The 21,410-nt window shown below is 39.1% G+C and overlaps 1 protein-coding gene and 1 non-coding gene across 4 annotated transcripts in view; both read left to right on the plus strand.

Annotated features, from left to right (window-relative positions):
- Window positions 1-21,410, plus strand: part of tbc1d14 (TBC1 domain family, member 14) — a 54,357-nt gene that overhangs the window by 14,547 nt on the left and 18,400 nt on the right. For all 3 annotated transcript variants that reach the window (XM_066681471.1, XM_066681472.1, XM_066681473.1), the window contains 6 exons: window positions 5,527-5,642; window positions 11,063-11,145; window positions 11,448-11,565; window positions 11,786-11,892; window positions 19,153-19,239; window positions 21,049-21,143. In XM_066681471.1, the coding sequence (XP_066537568.1) occupies window positions 5,527-5,642; window positions 11,063-11,145; window positions 11,448-11,565; window positions 11,786-11,892; window positions 19,153-19,239; window positions 21,049-21,143 (606 nt within the window). The remainder of the gene's footprint in view (window positions 1-5,526; window positions 5,643-11,062; window positions 11,146-11,447; window positions 11,566-11,785; window positions 11,893-19,152; window positions 19,240-21,048; window positions 21,144-21,410) is intronic.
- LOC136707917 (U2 spliceosomal RNA) lies at window positions 8,549-8,738 on the plus strand. The gene has a single exon (XR_010804280.1). It is a non-coding gene; the product is annotated as a U2 spliceosomal RNA (small nuclear RNA).

Genomic DNA, 21,410 nt, shown 5'->3' on the forward strand with positions numbered 1-21,410 from the left:
TTTTTTTCCTAAATGTGGGTCAGGGAGAGAGGGAGGATGGATGGAAGTGAATGAGTTTTGAAATATTTATGTATGCTGTTGTGCATGTGTGTATCTGGATCATTACGACAACTAGCCAACGGACAGTTTCATTCAGAGTATCAAGATGTGTTCATAACACAATTCTACATGCATCTTTAATTTCTACAGCTTTCATTACGGATTATAAATTATTGCACTGAAATCTAACACTTGTGATCTAATAACACTTGATTATTATGAGTTTTTTTTGTTTTGTTTTTCTGATGATAATGAGGTATTCTCTTCATGTCAAATTTCCTTGCACTGTCGGATAAAAAGGCATCTTACAGATGTCTTCTATTTACCAAATTGAAATGTACACTCAAATATCACAATCATATCACAATTTTGGATTTTTGTGTCTTTGAGTACTGCGTTTGTGGTGAAGCAGAAGTGTGTGTTTATCGCAGCGTTTCTCAAAGTGTGGGGCGTGTAGGTATTGCAGGTGGGGAATCTGAAAAAACGAGCATTTAATGCCTTTCTTTTTTTTTTTTCCCTATAAAACTTACTCAGTAAAAAGCACCCACCAACAATGGATTCATTAATAGCCCTTAAACAGACTAAAAGAACCTTGGAAACGAGACCAGAAAAATGTAGTTTGCCTGAACCTAAATTATGCAAACTTTTATTTTGAAAATAGATATTGGCGTGATTTGGCAGGGTGGGTCTTCTTTCCGCCTTTGTTAAGGCACCTGTTCAAATATAAAGCTACTCCAATCATCAGCTTCACTGGCCTCAAATTCACTGTCAGAGTCTGGTTTATAAAGTTAGTTTTTACCAGCTCTGGACTAGAGGTCAGTAACGAGAGCACAACAGATAAAAAAGATGGATAATTACAGTTATAAAAGCAGCTTGTATATTACTGTTAGGGAAAAAGGGAAAAATTTGTGGCCAATTTTCTATATTTTTGAACACTGATGTTAATGTTGTATCTGGTGTTACAAAGTTAAGCTACTGATTTACAGAGAGAACGTGATGTTACTCCTATAAATTAGAAAATTATAAACTCACATGTGTACATTTTAACCGTATTTTGCGGGCGATGTGGGACAGGTGGGGTGTGGTAATTCCCCTTCGTTTGATGTAGGGAATGATAGAAAATGTTTGAGAACCACTGGTTTACTGAAATCTCTTCAAAGTATTCCTGAGTCAATGCTGTTATATTCATTACAGAAGCATTCCTTTAACCTTGTAATCTTGATGTTTTGCACTGGAGATTTATTGGTGTATTAAATGAATTACTGTAAAGCACAGCTATATTTGGCTTATTGTATTATTTATTGATATGACATAAGTCATTAGACTTTTCTGATTTAGCATGAGAATCCTACCCCCACTTTTACACTTTTTTTTTCTCACTCACTCATATATATTGGTTCTGCCCTATGGGCTGCAGTAGCCTTTTCTGTTTTTGTGCCTGTTTGCTCTGTGCCTTTTGTGTTTAGCTGTGGAAATTATGTCCATTTAACCTCTACTGATATTACAGTGTAATATATAAACCGTACACTACAGAAATAAGAACACCTAATGGTGCTGAAAAATCCAGCCCCATAAATTTTCATTCTCTGAGTGAAAGTGGTTAGCTTCAGAGACGGAGCCTTTAAAATAATTTATCACACAGATTATCGCACAGATTTTGAACAATTGTAATGAATTATTATATTGCATTACTGAGTGTGTTTACATGCACTCAATCAAATAACTGAACAAAATCAGATGGTGTGAGTAATTAAATCAACACCCTTACAGGCACTTGGGAAATCTAATAATGGAAAAAGTCTGAGTTTTCATGAGGGCAGCAATAATCTGATTTCTGGTTTGCAACAGCTGATAAAATAACAGAAAAAGGTGGCAAAATACCTGTTTTTTGTGAATATGTGTTTTATATGCTTATTATATCTAATATCACACAGTGCCATCTTTCTCTACACTTGCTGTCTAGATGGAGACAAGACTTTTTTTTTTTTGGTTAAATGAGCATTTAGCATGAGCATGCAGTGCACATCCCTCTGTTAGAGAGAGCCAAGCTGCTGGACATGTGTTTGCAGTGAGGACTGTTAGAAGTGAGTGGTACTTGATGGAAAGAATGATGAGAGAACTTCAGACGATGTGTCGGAGATGCTCTACACTCTGTCTGGTTAGATTTGTGCGCATGTACAGACCTAGAAATCAATAGTAATTGCAGTGTGAATATAAACTCTGAAAAATCGAAATACTGAACTGAAATCAAAACAAAAGTAATGGGAACAAAAGTAAATGGGATCTGGCCCTCAATTCATCAGTGTCTCTGCATAGAGTTGGTATATGACTTTCTCCTTGGGTAATACAGTTTTAGGTTACATTGCTTGATGCAGTGGTGGACTGTATTAAATGACTATAGTTTCCAAAATATTCTAAGCCTGTGTCACTATATTTATTATGACTATATCATGACAATTTTTAATGCAGTGCCCTCTGAGGGCTCACAAGTCACACACATTGAGCATTAGTGTCCTGCCTTGCTTTACATCGACTGAAATTTCTTTAGATTTCCTGAAGGTTTTTATATTATGTTAAAGCGGTGAGTAGGGATAGATAAACTAATTCAAGAGTTAAGGGCTCTTAGAAAGCAGCGGAGGCAAGTAGGAGATAGTAAAGAAATTTTCTTAAGGTTTTACAGAAAGAGTCAAACACGGCAGATACTTCCCTCTCTTGAAATCACTGGTTCTCACTGTCAACTTTGGGGTTTGCGGTTAAGAAGAACAGAGAACTTGAGGTAAACTAGGAAAAAGAAGGAACATGCTAGGGCAGCATTCTTTAGGAGACATTTTAATTTTGTGAAAACCTTATTTGGTAAGGAGAAACCTGGGAGTTTATAAATTGGAAAGAGGGAATTATTGGAGCATTTCAGTGGTGTGTATACAGATAAAAATAAGGCAAAGCAGCTCGAGTTGCCACGGGATATTCCACCACTAGGTGAAATTGGGTGACAAATAGAGCCAGGTTCAATATGTGATGCATCATGCAATGGCTCGTTCTGCTCCAGGGCCTAATGGTGTACTGGGTGTACAAATATAAACCTGAGGTCTTGAAGTTTTTGTGGTGGTTGATGGTCATTGTTTGCTATAAAGGGATAATTCCAAAAGAGTGGAGAAGCGCAGGCAGTATCCTTATCCCTGTGGAGAAAGATACTGTGAGTATAGAACAGTTTCAGCCAATAAGTCTTCTTAATGTTAAGAGTAAGAGCTTCTTTAGTTTAATAGCACAGAGACTTATTTGAAAGCAACAAATTAATTGATCCATCAGTACAAAAGGCCAGGGTTTCTGGTTTTGCAGGATGTTTGGAACATAGCATGATCTTAAATATGCAAAGGTGATAAAATGGTTAGGTTTGTGTGTGAGGAGGGTATATTATATATTTGGGGTGAAGTACAAGAAATTGCTGGTGGACAAAAAGGTTAAAAAAACAAACAAAAAAAAAACAACTGCAGGTCTCAGAGTGCATTGTGTTAACTACAATGCACTACACTTTATTTCATAGAGTTAAAGGTTCCATTTGAAGATGCAGTAGATGAAACATACGAAAGAAAGAAGCTGAAGTACGCAGAATAGCGGCTGAGGTGAGGGGATGTGGGTGGCAGGCACATGTAAGATCGGTGGAGATTGGTGTAGATGGGTTTGTAGCCAAGTCTACCACATCCAACAAAATTCATTTGTAACCTTAAACAAGATGTATTTCAGTCTTTATTTTGATCATTAAAAATGGTTTTCTGACATGTCAAGTGACTTTATTAACTTACAGACCTACAGTATCTGTAATAAAGTGCTTTTAAGAACAGTGTAAAAGCCTTAGCTATGTGCTCCCAGTGTGGACTTTTGGGAAATAACTTGTTTACAGACACACACTTTTAATCTCCCAATCTTCATTAAAGCGGATAGTCACGCTCAAATATGGCTCACAGGTGCAACCATATCTGTCATCAAGGCAAAATGTTTTACTCTTGTGAGCCAGTTGGAAAGGGTCTGTCTGACTTAAATGTACATGTTAGGCAGCGCTTCTCATGCAAAGAAATTGCGACTGGGCAATTGGTATCGTGGGTCAAGAGTTTTAATCAGCATTTTGGAGCCTTTTTGCTCTACTTTTGAGACGGGGAGCATACCCTTTTGCTCTGTAGTAAACTACCGCCTTAGTAATACCATGCCAATTCGTACTTTTCTTTTCGTAAGGCACAGCGTTAGCTAATGAAGCTTGCATTCATTAGCTAATTCAGCGAGAGAGAGAGAAGAATGGCTCTGTACAAGATTTAGACTCAAATATGTTCTGTATTTTAATATATCGATATATAGACCAGCCCTAGTTTGGGTACTCGTGCTGGCCGCAATGAGTAATCGTAGTTGCTAAGGATAGCTGGTTGCTGACTGAATCATTATGGCCACAGCAACCTTAATGTTGAGGTGTAGGAACAATTTTGTGGCTGCAGTTAGGAAGAGAGTGTGCTGACCCTATGTGAATTTCTAATGGATTGGCATAGAATTTTGTATATATTATCCTGTGTATGATTATAATTAATTATGTAGGGTAGGTTGTGAAGGACCTAAAATGTTTTCTGTCTTGCATTTTTTTTAACTGTGTAATAATTTGCCGCAGTGGAGTCTTGTACTGCTGTCAGTTAAATGAAGGACCAAGAGAGTTACTAAAACATATCATCTAGTTTTATTGCATTACATTTTTTGGAATTGTATTATCAATCCCTTCATTTATTTAATTTGATTCCAGTGCTGTGGGACACCCCAAAAATGTGGAAAGTGTGAATGCTATTTATGGCTAAACTGCACAGGGCCACAGCTTGAGTTCTGAATTATTCACTGCCCTAAGAAACTATATACACCAGATAACACTCCAGATAACTCCATGGAGGACGCTTGTCTCAGTTTATTGTTAAATTAAAGGTTATTTATTTAACTTCGATCAGCGGTACTCTCTCTCTACATAAAAAAAACCTCTCGTCTTGCATAAAAATATTTTCTCATTTGGTATTTTTAAAAAAACTGTTGATTAATTGAAAAAAAAAATTAATTGAATAATTTGTTGTGAGTCATTGCATTTTTCCTTTGCAAGTTTTTAATAATGGATAATTTAAATGCAAAATTAAAATCAATGCAAGATCAACAGGTTGTAATTATTAGTGGTGTCAATCAAGTAACAAATGCAAACTCAATAATATTCTCTGACATGCTTATTTTACAATTTCATGTGGTTTTGGGAAGGATATAAAATAAATCAAACCGGCTAAAAAAAGGAATGTTTTTTTTTTATATATATAAAGCATATATATGTGTGAGCTGCTGTTTCAGGGTTTTTAATCACCTTGAAGTCATAACTTTGTTTTATTTCTACATATTGAAATAGGTACAAATGTTATGAATGACTTGCAGTTCAAAATGTAACAGCTACATTTTGTGTGTGTGTGTGTGTGTGTGTGTTAGGAAAATGAAAAAGGGGCTCAGGCAGGTGATTCTCCGTCTCCCAGACAGAGTGTGAGGAAAAACCTACAGTTCGAGCCTCTCTCCACTACAGCACTGATATTGGAACACCGTCCTGCGTGAGTACACTGTGACAAAAATCATTGTATGAAAGGAGGGGTTACCATACCTTTAATTTTATGATGTATAATTTACTATATTTACCAGAGAATACACGGTCAAACATAGCTTTAGTGTCTAAAGTTTGAAACGTTTGTGAAGTAATGAAAGCTTATATCAAATTGTAGGTTACTAATTGAGATTTTAATGGTGTCACACAACTTCTTTCTTATAGCCATTTTGAGTGTAATACACTAAAAATTCACCAAAATGGAAATACTTGTTTTTCATTGAACAGCAATGTTGTAAAAAGTAGTCTGTAAATAAAATAAAATTTAATTGTTGACAGTAGTAAAATTAATTTACTGCAGCCCAACATCAGTAAGATGAAGGAGATTGTGGTGAACCTGAGGAAGAACTTTTGATCACTAGTCACCATGGATGAAGTGGAGGTTGTTGGTACTTACAAATACTTGCATATGCAATTGTACAACAAACTAGTCTGGAGTTCTAACATCTGTGCAGTGTTCAAGAAAAGACAGAGCCATCTGTACGTACTGAGGGGACTGTAGTCATTTAGGATGTGCACACAATTCTGTGGACATTGTGCCAGTCAGTTATTGGTATTGCTATATTCAATGTTGCTGTGTGTTGGAGCAGCAGCACAAAAGTAGGTGCTCTGGGCAGTCCGATAAGGAAGCCTGGTCCAGATGAAGTGGTGAAGCTAGGAGAAGTATATTCAGCAGAATGTTGAAATGGCTGTGTTTTGCTAAACAGCGCTGGGTGAGGTCTTTCTTTCCCACTGCAATAAGTATGGTTCGTACTGCAGGGATACTATTGATCTCCTGCTGTCTAAACTATGCGGAGTTGCATCATACAGCTTCATGTTTACTGTACTGTTCAAAAGTTATGCACCTAAAATTATTATTATTTACAATAATTTATCTTATGAGCATGATGTTAGTATATAATTACAGTAAATACATATATCTGTGTGTGTGTTTGTGTATACACACACACACACACACACAGGTGCATCTCCATAAATTAGAATATCATCAAAAAGGTAATTTATTTGAGGAATTCAGTTTAAAAACTGAAACTCATATTGATTTATTACAAACAGACATATATTTCTATTAATGTTGACGATTATGGCTTAGAGCCAATTTAAAAATATTTATGTACAGTTTATACACTAAAATCTTGGTCTGGGGTCCTTTTGCATGAATTTCTGCATCAACGCATGGCATAGAGGCAATCAGCTTGTGGCACTGCTGAGGTGTTATGGAAGCCCAAGTTGCTTTGATAGCAATCTCCATTATTGGGTCTGGTGTGTCTCATGTTCCTCTTGACAATAGGCTGGGTGAGTGTGCTGGCCAGTCAAGCACAGTGATACTGTGGTTATTAAACCAGGTATTGGTACTTTTGGCAGTGTGGACAGGGGCCAAGTCCTGCTGGAAAATGAAATCCACATTTCCATAAAGCTTGTCAGTGGCGGGAAGCATGAAGTGCTTTAAAATTTCCTGGTAGACAGTTGTGCTGACTTTGGACTTGACTTTGGACACAGTGGACCAACACCAGCAGATGGCATAGCTCCCCCAAAAGTGTAGCCTACTAAACCAAATTAAGGGGCCATTTTAAAGGCTTAAGAAAACCATTGCAAGTGTTTTATGTTGATTATTCTAATTTTCTGAAATAAGTCTTTTGGCTTTTCACTGGCCTTAAGCCATAATCATCAACATTAAAATAAATAAACACTTGAAATAGATCACTCTGTTTGTAAGGAATCTATATCTCATCTCTAGGGGTGGGCGATATGGCCCTAAAATAATATGATATTTCAGGGTATTTTGGTGATAACTATATTTTTGCCAGTATGAAAAAACACGGATAAATACATGTATATTTTTCAAAAACAGACTTTTGCAACAAAATCAATCTTATATTAATATGAATTATATTAAATTAAATAGATTTAATATTTATTAATAATATTAAAGTTTTCATTAATTTCTAATATAATACCATGGTTTATTGTACATTTGATATTTGTAACCAAACCACCTCCACAAGCCACCCTACTTTTATGGAGCAAATTCCTCCACCTCAGAGCCATTTTCCACCCTATTGCACTGTGGCTAAACGACTCACACAAAGAACAAATGCCGTATTATGTGTAAATGCATGACATTATTAGGTAAACAAGTCTGAATATCATGATATGGATTTTTCTATCATTTTAAAAATTATGGCGATTTTATTGCGAATGATACAATATGGCACAGCCTTACTCATCTCTCATCTATAATGAATGTGTGTTGCTTCCGGTGCTGCTTTGTGCGGCTGCCAGTCACCGTAGCTCAGTGTTTTTGTGTCATTTTTGCCACTTTTGTGGATGTTTACTACTAAGGTACAATTACTACTACGTTTTCTTCAAGTTTTGACACATTTTCAGGATGAAATGAATACTTTTACAGAGTTTTCAGACTTGGATCGCAGCGTGCCTCATAGCATTGTTAACTTACGGTATCAACTGCTCACACTGTGCAAGATGCCTGCTTTGTTTACCTCTCCACCAGATATTCCCACAGAGCTGAGGCTGCCGTACCTTTGTCACATCACAGTTAAAGAAGTGTCAGCTGGACATTGAACTGTGTGTTGGGAATGCGTCCATACAATTTGCCAAGAGAAGTCACAAAAATTCCACTGTGTGCAGTGTATATTCCACCACCAGTGCAGACATAGCATGCGAAGTCATACAAACTACCTTCGCAAGAGTGCAGAACCAGAGTCTTAGTGCATTTATCACAGTGTCTGGAGACTTTGTCTATGTTTCTCTAACATCATGTCTGCCCTCGTTCAGCTAGTGTGGGAAGTTCAGAACCAGATAAAACAGCACCATGGACTTGTTCTTGTCCTGGAGATTGCTTCTCACCCTTTTGACTAAGATCAAGTGTAGTATCCGTCCTTAATCAGTTTAATATCTGATACATTATCTATATGAGGACTACAAATCAAATACATTTTTAGAGCAGGGAGACAGAAGATGGGCTTGCTCTTTCTGCTCCACTTATCAACAGTAATGCAGAACTTCTGGGAAAGGTGCACCTCCTACAGGTGCAGTCATTGCCTGTGGTTAGGGAACTGGGTTTTTTAAGGGAAGGATGCCTGTTCGATCCCCAGAGCCAGCAAGTCATGAGTGAAGTGCCCTTGAGCAAAGCATTTAACCCCCAAATGCTCCCCGAGCGCCATGGCTAGTGCTGCCCACCACTCCGGTCATGTGTGCTCACTGTCCCCTAGTGAAAATGTGTGTATATTCCTGTGTGCAAGCACACTGGCCAATAAAGTGATTCTAATTCTTATTGTATGCTAAAGGAGTGTACCTCTCAACTCCACAGCTCTTCCTTTACTAGGCTGATCTAACCACAATCTTGTACTCCTCACTACATAGTACAAGCCCACCACAAGGACAGTGAGGAAGTGGTCACCTGAGGCCGTGAAATCACTTCAGGCATGTTTTGAGGCCACACAGTGGTATGTTCTCTGTGAACCACATCATCAGGACATTGATGAGATTACAACGTGTCACAGACTACATTAACTTCTGTGAGGACTCTGAACAGAAGAATGTGTGATGTGTAGAGAGGCCTAAACATCATCACTGGCTTCAATCCATGCAGCTCCAGAACAACAGAAGAGGGCAGATGTGAATGGGCCAATTACTTAAACCAGTTTAGAAAACAACTCTCCTCCTGCCCCTTTGTCTGTTCCGTTTCACAGCCCATACCTCCTCTACACCAAGCATTTACACCTCATCTGACATGAACATTCCTCCCCTGCAGGACCAGATGGCATTGAACCTAAGGTCCTGAAACTTTGTGCTGAACAGCTGTGTGGAATCCTTTAGCACGTCTTCAATCTGAGCTGCAGCCAAGTGAGGGTGCCAGTCAGGTGGAAAACTACTTGTGTGGTTCCTGTTCCCAAGTAGAAGCACGCAGTGGCACTGATTGACAACCGTCCAGTTTCCCTGACCTCCCACCTGATTAAGACTCTGGAAAGAGTCACTTGAGATCACTGGTCATAGCTGCCCTTGACCCCCTTCATTTTGCATATCAGCATGGCATTGGAGTGTATGATGCAGTTATCTGTCTGCTGGCAAAGTGTACTCCCGTCTGGACACTGCAGTCAGCACTGAGGATCATGTTCTTTGATTTCTCCTGTGCATTCAACACTCTACTGTCTGTGCTACTCAGGGAGAAACTGCGACAGATGCAGGTAAATGAATCCATCATCTCATGCACGATGGACTACCTGACTGGTCACCCTCAGTATTTGGGGCTGCAGGTCTGTGTTTCAGACATGGCCATGTGCAGGGTGGGGGCCTCCAGGGTATTAGCATCATTGCTGAGCAAAATCTACTCCTCTGCCTTCAGATACAACTTCAAGACATGCCATCTGCAGAAATTCTCAGATGACACTGCCATTGTGGAGTGTATCAGGAATGGACAGGAAGCTGAATACATGGAGCTGGTGTCAGAATTTGTCACCTGGTGTGAGCTGAACCATCTACATCTGCAGCTCAACATTAGTAGGACAAAGGTGATTGTGGTGGACTTCAGAAAACTTGTACCTGTACCGTCACCATTGATAGAGCGGATGTGGTTGGTAGTTACAAGTACCTGGACGTGCATTTGGACGACAGACTGGACTGCAGCTCTTAACACCTGTACAGTGTTCAAGAAATGCTGTCTGTACGTTCTGAGGAAACTGGGGTCCTCCTGAGTGTCCACTAAAATTCTTTGGACATTCTACCAGTCTGTCGTTGCTAAAGGTACCACTACATTGACAGTTTTTCTAACAGTGTTGAATATAGATTCTACACTGTTAGAAAAACTGTCACTGCGGTACACTTTGCTGTCACTGTGGTAGTACCCTCAAGGGCTAGGGAACATAGATTTTATATGTATGTATGTGTGTGTGTGTATATATATATATATGATGTCTTGTGTAGCTGGTGTGAAGAACAGTTTTTCCTTGATTCTATGACAAATCGGTTTATTTTGTAATGTATGCTTCATACAGGGTCAATAATTGTAACAAATATCAAGTCTAATCTTTTATTTATTTATTTGTTAATTTCATCTTCATCCTCATCTTTGTCCTGATTTTCATGTTTTCTTCATCTTGTTGTCTTGTGTCTCAGCCACAGTGGGGTGCTGTTACTTTGTCAAATACATATCTGGTGCCCTTCATGTCATATGTCTTCCTAAAATGTTTTTTTAAACCAGTCTTTTCTGATTTCATCATGAACATTTATCTCTGCCTTTTTACCCTGATGGGTTTGGCCCCCTGGTTATACTGTTAAATGTTCAGTGTCAAGCAATTTGCATGTGTGAATGTAGTTCTGGGGTTAATCTGTTTCTCCATTTTCCTGTAGGAACCTGCCAGCTAAGCCAGCAGAGGAGGCTGAGAAGCACAAGCAGCAGTATGAAGAAATGGTGGCACAGGCCAAGAAGAGAGGTGTGTCTCTCTGGCTAGTGTGTTTTTATCCATATGTATGTGTGTGGCCATTTGTCATAATTTTGGCCTTGGCCAGTCATTTTCATTTTAGTGCAGTTCTAGTTTTAATGTCCTGTTTTTAATAGCAGTTCTTAATTGCCCTGATGTCAGTAAACCAGTTAATTTTATTTGGAACAGATTGGAAGAAAATACTGAGATACTAAACTTATATAAACTTTAATATTACATTAACATTTACATAAACATTAATAAAACTTGACTTGATATAAGCTTACTTTATAACAATCTCTTTCTCTCTGCAGAGCTGAGAGAAGCTCAGAAGAGGAAGAAGCAGTTGGAGGACAGAGTCAAGCTGGAAGAAAGCATTGGCAATGCTGCCCTCACCTGGAGCCAGGAAATACTGCCGAACTGGAGTACAACGTAAACGCATACACAATATGCTTTAAAAAATAAATAAATAATTAAATAAATAAAATGTATATATATAAAATGTGTGTGTATTTATGTGATTAACATGTCCTTTACGATGTTATATATATTCCTATCTGTAAAAGTACATTCCATTTTTATGTAATTATCTCCATGTAATGTGCACCTTTCCTTCTCCTCTATTTCTCTTTCTCCTTTCCTCTTTCTCTAGGCGGTCCTCTAAGAGGGTGAGAGAGTTGTGGTGGCAGGGAGTGCCCCCCAGTGTCAGAGGCAGGGTTTGGAGCCTCGCTATTGGCAATGAGCTCAATATCACACATGGTAAATTTATATATGTGTTGTTATTATGAAAGTAATGTAATGCAGTATAAGATTTTTGCAACTGCCTTGTTTTTAACATGTTAAAGTTTTATTCAGTAGTTCATCTTAAAGAAGATAATATACCACTTTAGCCACAAGTTAACACAGTTCCCTGAGATATTAATGAAACACAAGTGACATGATGTGGTCAAAATACTACATGGCTCCAGCAGCATAGCACTATTTTTATACTGTTTAAAAGTCCCTGTTCTGGCACAGAGAAAACAAACAGTGTTGGCTCTATAACAGGAGAAACTCAGACAAAGAGACAGGACAATTCTGACTCTACATAAGATGCAGCACAAAATGAGGACAGCTAGTTATATCCCAAGTTTTCTGATTGAGCCCACAGAAGCTGACTGTGTAATGCTATTTCACAGATTGTGGTAGGACTGGGCAGTATGGACAAAAGTGTTATCTTCACAGTTCAGTGCCAGCTCTGCTTTGAAGATTAAAATTGAATAATTTAACAGTGCCTAAACACAAGAAGAGGCATTTCATTACTTAAACGGATATCCTCTTAAAGCAGTCTGTTGGGGTACTGTATAAATATATTTGTCAGTTTATATGGTTAGCATAGCTGAGGAAGGTAGTGGGGATAACTCCTACAGTCTACAAAATGGCATGCATTTCAAATAGCCTTTGTCAACCAAGTCCTGCCTCAAGCCTTCTCATGTGGTCTATCTACTATACCCGGCGGAACTGTTTTCACAGTTTACCTCCGCTGCCTTGCAGTTATACCCTTTCTAGGGAAAGGCAAAGGGAGTAAACCCTGCCAGAAAATCCAGAGACAGCAGAGAGCATCCTTCTGGCAACTCCTGTAACACCACTTGTGCCAAGCTGTATCAGTTTTTGTCGTTCCCTTGGACCCCCCCCAGCTGCAGGGAGTGGGGACCAGTATTTGACAGATATTCCTCCTAATAACCTTGCTCAGACCTTGTATCTCCACTGGAGAAGACACGCCAGCATGTTGGCACAGCACAGGAAATGGCGGTTACTGGTTATAAGCTTGTCCGATTAGTGAAGGAAACGAATGCAAGGTGTCACTTCTGATGGTGGAGAGGCGTCATTGTACCACACTGGACAGCTACCGCCAGCCATAAACTGGGCAGCCCCCGGTCAGTAATGTGCTGTCTCGCTATGGCTTACCTGTTCCTCTGGGTGCATGGAGATAGAGAACCTTCTTGAAAAGTAGGCCAAAAAAACTCCGCACAAGGCAAAACAATCAGAATAAAAGAAAGAAGACTCAAACTCTTCGTTTTACAAGCTGGAATGTTAGAACCATGTGCCCTTGCCTCACTGCTGACCTGTAGCCAATCAATGGTGCAAGGCAGACTGCCGTCATTGACAAAGAACTCAATTAATGTTGATAGTGCCTGCCTCCAGGAAACTCAACTTGCTGAACGTGGCTCCATCAGGGAAGCAAACTTCACATTCTTTTTGGCAGGGAAATCCTTGGACAAACCTAGGCAGTACGGTGTGGACGTTGCTGTGAAGAACATGCTTGTTGTATTCAGGTACAGAAAAATTAATTGTCCTTCAGTTGTCAACATTCTCAGGCCCAGTCAACATCATCAGCGTATATGCCCCAACCCTCAGATCATCACCTGAGGAAAAAGATCAATTTTATGAGAACCTGGATGAAGTGATATCTGGGATCCCCAGCACGGAAGGCCTCTACAACCTTCGTGTTCACAGTAGAAGCAAGATCAATGTGAATGGTCAGCGACTATTGGAGCTGTGCTGCCTGCACGGCTTATGCATGACAAATGCCTTCTTCAAATGCGAAGAGGTCCACCAAGTGTCTTGGAGGCAACGTTGTTCCTACCACTGGCACCAGGTGGATTAAGTTATCACCAGGCACACAGATCTTGCCAGCATTCTACTCACCCCCAGTTATCATATCGCAGATTGTGACACAGATCACTCCCTCCACCAGCAAGGTGGGTTTTACCCTTACTGAGAAGAGGCCAATGAACACAAAAGCTCAGACTGTTATGTAGCCCATTGGAAACATATGGAGTCCGTGACAGAAGCGAGAAGAATAAACCTCCTGACCTATAAGTCATGCACCAAGCTCCAATGCACTAGAAACCCTCAGATCTGCCAGGAAAATTGCTCGGCAGACTGCCCGCCACTGAGCCAACACCTATGGTCTCTGCAGGGAACAAGGATGCATTCCTCAGAACATGCCAGATTCTAGCATTATAACTATGTGCAAAAACAAAGGAGAATGCAGTGAATGCAACAATTTCCCCTCAGCAACAATTCCCTCCTCAGCACTGTCGGAAAAGTGTTTCCTAAGCCTTTAATACTGATCCTTAGTCTGGTTCAGTAGGCTACACAATCATGGGGGAAGATAGCTAACTTGACAGATGTCTAGAAGGCCGTTGACACCCTTCTGCTGTATCCAAGCATATTAATGGCAAGTTGAATGGAAGGTAGGGGTTTGACGATGCACTCATGTCATGAAACGAGACGATATTGGGTTCTTGAGAGCAAGACGTGACAAGATTTTTAAATATTTTTAAGAAAACTGGAGAAAAGATGAAAAATATGTCTGTAGTTTTATTTGACAAAGTCAAAAAATGCAAACTCAACAGACTGTTTTCTCTCCTGTATGATCTGAGTGTCCTGAGACTTAACTGTGTATGAAATATGCAGGGGTTTCTAGCTTTAATTCAAGCAGTGTGTGACTTAACAGCACCACTTTGCACTAATAATAAATAAATAAATAAATAAAAACAATATAAATTACAAATACAATTTGTCTTAGTCCTATATAGTGCATACAGTAAGTGCAAACCAAAACCAGTTATATTAAGTGTAGTATCAAATTTAGAGGGGAACCAAGGATACATCATCAGTGGGGGCGTTTCTGTGGCTTGAATATAGCGCCAGAGCCAGAGATAAACTGTGAGACTTATGACAGGGTCAGATCAGAGTGAGATGTATCACGTGTGTAAATGTTGCTGAGTTCCGAGCCATCCTGCTGAACTTGTAAACAGCAGAGAGATGTAAACTATGCAGAGCCACGGCTTTGACCAACGCGCATGGTGTCCTATTATTTATTAATATGGAACATTGTAAATGACCCCATGCAGCTCAATAATGCTGTATTTGAGGCTCTGAGCCCTTTCTTGAATTACTGAACCTCCGCATGCTCACAAACCATGTCACCGTTCACACTGAAGATCGAACTCTTCTTTGGTGCCAGCTGGGAACCAACTTTTATGCTTCATGACCCAGTATATGTTGGTGGAAAAGTGCCAAATAGTTCCAAATTTATTTCACAAACTGGAAACATTCTGGTCCCTTGTTGGTGGAAATGCGTTCTGTCACCGTTTATTTTTTCCACCGGGAACCCAAAATGCAGCCAGACATATGACTTAAAAGTAGTGGGAGCATCTTCTATGTGAATTTCCTTCAACTGCGACATTACACTAGCTGCTAATATGAAAGATCCTTTGTAACTGCCAAGATAATGCATTACAAGCTATACCGCTTCTGCTGAGAGCTGCTCTGACTTCTGAGCTGTCACACCTGCAACCATTGCTACTGTGCTGCCAGATCCCTCTTAACAAGTTGACACTACTGAACTGCCTTTTTTTGCCTGCAAAACAGATTCAAGTTTGACAAGAAATATTGGGATGTTTTAATCTCGCAAGATCTCGTCATACCCCTGGTAGAAGGAAAAAGTGTGGTAGAAAAAGGTGCACAAGCAACAGGGATAAATGCAGCCTTGAAAGTATTGTCAAGGAAAGGCCGTTCAAAATTTGGGAGAGACTCAAAAGGAGTGAACTGCTGCTGGAGTCAGTGCTTCAAAAGGCACCACACACAGACGTATCCAGGACATGGGCTAGAACTGTTGCATTCTGTGTGTCAAGCCACTCATGATCCAGAGACAACGCCAGAAATTTCTTACCTGGGCCACGGAGGAAAATGAAAAATCACTTTGTTTGTAATTAATCTATATAATAGGTTTCACCTTTTGAATTGAATTACTGAAATAATTTAACATTAGGGCGGCCCGGTGGCGCAGCAGGTAGTGTCAGCTCTGTCGTCCTGGAGGTAGTGGGTTCGAGTCCCGCTCCGGTCTCCCCATGTCCGCATGGGTTTCTTCCCACGGTCCAAATACACTCATTGGTAGGTGGATTGGCGACTCAAAAATGTCCATAGGTCCATAGAAGGACTGGTGCCCCCTCCAGGGTGTATTCCTGCCTTGCGCCCAATGAATCTGGGTAGGTCCTGGACCCACCGCGACCCTGAATCGGATAAGTGGTTTCAGACAATTAATGAATGAATTTAACATTTTAATGGTATATTCTAACGTATTGAGATGCACCTTTATATAGGATATATGTAGGATAAACCTCCAGACAGATTACTGCTGACAGACACACCAGTTAAACACAGTTTATTCACAATAAATCAGTGTGCAGCACTATATTCCTGCTGTTGGTCCAGAGGGCATGATTTAATAAAAGTTTTGGTGAGCTGACCTGTTCTTTATATCAAAATTTCCCTCATGGTCTGTTCGAGAGGGAACAGAATGCTACATGTGATTGGCTGTTTGAGTGAGTGATGGGGCAGAAGCATGCTTGGGTTGTATTGACAAAGCCATATGTTACGTATTTATGTTGTTTTCAGGTAGTTCACATTTACTGCATTACCGTAACTATCAAATGTGCTATCAAACCATTTTCTTAAATGAACCCCTTGCTGGTTGCTGGTAACACATGAATGCCTTAATTTGATGGAAATAACCTGAAATTATTAAGACACATTGAAAATAAAATGCAATAATTTTTTTGCCAACTAAGGCTGCAGGTACAGCTACAGATGCTGGTCATAAAATTAGAATATCAGGAAAAAGTTGATTTATTTCAGTAATTCCTTTCAAAAAGTGAAACTTGTATATTATACTCATTCATTACACACAGACTGATATATTTGAAGTGTTTATTTCTTTTAATTTGATGATTATAACTGACAACTAATGAAAACCCCAAATTGAGTATCTCAGAAAATTAGAATATTGTGAAAAGGTTCAATATCGAAGACACCTGGTGCCACACTGTAATCAGCTAATTAACTCAAAACACTTGCAAAGGCCTTTAACTGGTCTCTCAGGCTACACAATCATGGGGAAGACTGCTGACTTGACAGTTGTCCAAAACACAAGCATTGACACCTTACACAAGCTGAGCAAGACACAAAAGGTCACTGCTAAAGAGGCTGACTGTTCACAGAGCGCTGAGAGGCGAACGGAAGGAAAAGATGTGGTAGAAAAAAGTGTACAAGCAATAGGGAAAACCGCACCCTGGAGAGGATTGTGATGCAAAACCCATTCAAAAATGTGAGGGAGATTCACAAATACTAGACTGCAGCTGGAGACAGTGCTTCAAGAACCACCACGTACAGACATATGCAAGACATAGGTTTCAGCTGTCGCATTCCTTATGTCAAGAGACAGCGTCAGAAGCGTCTTGCGTAGGCTGAAGACAAAAAAGACTGGACTGCTGCTGAGTGGTCCAAAGTTATGTTCTCTGATGAAAGTAAATTTTACATTTCCTTTGGAAATCAAGGTCCCAGAGTCTGGAGGAAGATAGAGGCACAGAATCCACATTGCTTGAGGTCCAGTGTAAAGTTTCCACAGTCAGTGATGGTTTGAGGTGCCATGTCATCTTCTGGTGTTGGTCCACTGTGTTTTCTGAGGTCCAAGGTCAACGGCTTCCTGCTGCTGACCAACTTTATGGAGATGCAGATTTCATTTTCCAACAGGACTTGGCACCTGCACACAGTGCCAAAGATACCAGTATCTGGTTTAAAGACCATGGTATCCCTGTTCTTAATTGGCCAGCAAACTCCCCAGACCTTAACCCCATAGAAAATCTATGGGATATTCTGAAGAGGAGGATGCAATACGCCAGACCCAACAATGCAGAAGAGCTGAAGGCCACTATCAGAGCAACCTGGTCTCTCAAAATACCTGAGCAGTGCCACAGACTGATTGACTTCATGCCATGCCGCATTGCTGCAGTAATTCAGGCAAAAAGAGCCCCAACAAAGTATTGAGTGCTGTACATGTTCATACATTTCAGTTGGACAGCATTTCTAAATATCCTATACTGAATTTGGGGTTTTCATTAGTTGTCAGTTATAATCATCAAATTAAAAGAAACAAACACTTGAAATATAGGATGGGCCATTTATATGGATACACCTTAATAAAATGGGAATGGTTGGTGATATTAACTTCCTGTTTGTGGCACATGGATATACATTAGTATATGGGAGGGGGGAAACTTTTCAAGATGGGTGGTTGACCATGGCGGCCATTTTGGATCCAACTTTTGTTTTTTTCTATGGGAAGAGGGTCATGTGACACATCAAACTTACTGTTCACAAGAAAAACAATGGTGTGCTTGGTTTTAACATAACATATGTTAACATATTTAACATGTTCTTTCATGAGTTATTTAAAAGTTTCTGACCACTTATAAAATGTGTTCAAAGTGCTGCCCATTGTGTTGGATTGTCAATGCAACCCTTTTCTCCCACTCTTCACACACTGATATCAACACCACAGGAGAACTGCTAGCACAGGCTTCCAGTATCCGTAGTTTCAGGTGCTGCACATCTTGTATCTTCACAGCACAGACAATTGCCTTCAGATGACCCCAAAGATAAAAGTCTAAGGGGGTCAGATCGGGAGACCTTGGGGGCCATTCAACTGGCCCAGGACGACCAATCCACTTTCCAGGAAACTGTTCATCTAGGAATGCTCGTGCTAGCTTCAGTGTATAAAGAGAGAAAAACATCATCATGTAACAATTTTGCATATCCGGTGGCCTTGAGGTTTCCACTGATGAAGAATGGCCCTACTATCTTTGTACCCCATATACCACACCATACCATCAAGATGTGCAGCACCTGAAACTGTGGATACTGGAAGCCTGTGCTAGCATTTCTCCTGCGGTGCTTCTAACAGTGTGTGAAGAGTGGGAGAAGAGAGTTGCAATGCACATTTTCTGTTTGTTAAATTTATCATACTGGGCAAGGAAATGAGTGATTTAAAAACTATGCTGTGCCCGTGTGAATTATACTTTTCTTCAAGAAAATAAAACAAAATACAAAAACAAAAATAAAAAAAAAAGTCATCAAATTTTTTCCAGTACTGCTGTTGATTTATGTATGTATTTTTGTATTTCTGACCAGAGCTGTACGATATCTGTTTGTCGAGGGCGAAGGAGAGATGGAACGCCTCTCCAGCTCCATCCACCACCACTGAAACTGACACTGGAGGTGTTCTTTATTATCATTATATTTTTGTTAACATTGTATATACATGTGCATCTCAAAAAAAGATTGTTAAGAAGGTAATTTTTGTTCATAATTTGTATTCAATTGTAAGTTGACCTAATTTACATGCAAAGGGATATATTTCAAGCCTTATTTTGTTTAAATTTGGATCAGTTTCATAGATCATTAAAATCCAGTATCTCACATTATTTATGTATTTACTGAGAAACAGAAACGGATGTGCAATGCACAAATGTCCAGTTAATGCTAAATGCATTTACTTAGTACTTGGTTGCGGCTGTTATTACAAATTACTGCATCAGTGCAGAGTGGCATGAAGACAATCAGGTTATGGCACTGTTGAGATGTTACTTAAGCCCAGGTTGCTTTGATTGTGGCCTTCAGCTTTTCTGAATTTTTGGGTCAGGTGTTTCTCAGATTACTCTTGACACTACCCCATAGGTTCTCTGTGGGTTTCAGGTCTGGTGAGTTGACTAGCCAACCAAGTACAGTAATAGTCCTGCTTGAAAAGCAAGTCTACATCTACATAAAGTTTGTAAGTAAATAGAATCATGAAGTTCACAAAAATTTCCTGGTAGAGTGTTGCATAGAATTTGGACTTGATAAAAACCAGTGGACCAACAGCAATAAATGATATGGCTCCCCAAACCATCACAGTCTGTGGAAACTTCACACTGGATTTCAGACACATTGGATTCTCTTCCTCAACATTCCTCCTCTAGACAGCTCTAAATTTCCTAATTAAATGCAAAATATACCTTGGTTAAAGAGGACTTTTTGACCACTGAGCAAGGGTCCAGTTCCTTTTCTCATTAACCCAGGTTAGACACTTCTCATGTTGTCTCTGCCTTCAGGACTGGCTTGTTTTTAGGAATGTGGCAGATGTAGCCCCTTTTCTTAAGACTGTGTGTGGTGGTTTTTGATGCACATTCTCAGTCCACTCCTTGGGAAACTTTCAAAAGTTCGACTTTTCTTGACAATTCTCTTAAGGCTGCAGACCTCCCAGTTTCTTGTGCAGATTTGCTATCACGTTTTCCCTTCCAGTAAACTTTTCATCAGCCAGCCTTTTCAGCAATGACCTACAGAGGCTTACTCTCCTTGAGGAGAGTGTGTCAATGATCGACATCTGGAAAGCTGTCAAGTTAGTAGTCTTCCTCATGATTGTGGTTGCATATATTGAACTAAACTGAGAGGTACATGGTATTTATACTGTTTGGATAGTTATTTACTCCAACTCAAAATGAAATATTTAATGTCTGATATTCTTAAGCCAGTAGCCATACTGTTTAAAACTAAAACAAAAATGACTTGAAACATGCATCTTTGTGTGTAATTAATATAAAATGTGACAGGTTACATTTGTGAACTAATTATAAGCTAAATGTTTTTCAATTTAAAACTTTTGAGATGCAATGGTAACTTTATTATAACAGCCTCTTTTTTACAGCATCTACATAATTAGTGAATTAAAATTTCATGATATGTGGAACATAGTGAAACAGTAGAGGTTTTATTTATTCTTGTTTTGTTGTTAATATCACATATATCAAAAAAATATTATTTTTTCTTTTCATGTTATATAATATTATGTAATATAATATTCTCCAGATGTTTATTTAATATTTAATGGTTACGGTGTGTAACATGGCTACATTACTAAATAATTATGAAATGAAATTAATTGTTATCTGTATAGTGTTATAATTAGTGTTTTAATGCACATTCATTCATTCATTTATTTATATATTTATTATTTTTTATATAAATCTTGTGTTGACTTGTGTTTCCCAGATGCAGGATCATCTCATGCTGACAAAGAGGCCAGTCTAGAGCTGATAAAGTTGGACATTTCTAGAACTTTTCCGAGCCTCTGTATATTTCAACAGGTAAACACTTTTCACTAGAGTTGGCCAAATACAAAATATAGATGTTAAAGTTTAGTCAGCATGTTAAAATATTTTTAAACAATTTAACTGATATGTAATAATTTTTCATCCAGCAATTATGACACATGCTAATTTGGAGTCAAAGGCCACAAGTTTTTTATATATATATATATATATGTATATATATATATATATATATATATATATATATATATATATATATATCCTCCTGTCTGCAACATTGGACTCATGAAGTCCCTCACTTAC

This window comes from Hoplias malabaricus, chromosome 9 (assembly GCF_029633855.1).
Source record: "Hoplias malabaricus isolate fHopMal1 chromosome 9, fHopMal1.hap1, whole genome shotgun sequence".
NCBI classification, from domain to species: Eukaryota; Metazoa; Chordata; class Actinopteri; order Characiformes; family Erythrinidae; genus Hoplias; species Hoplias malabaricus.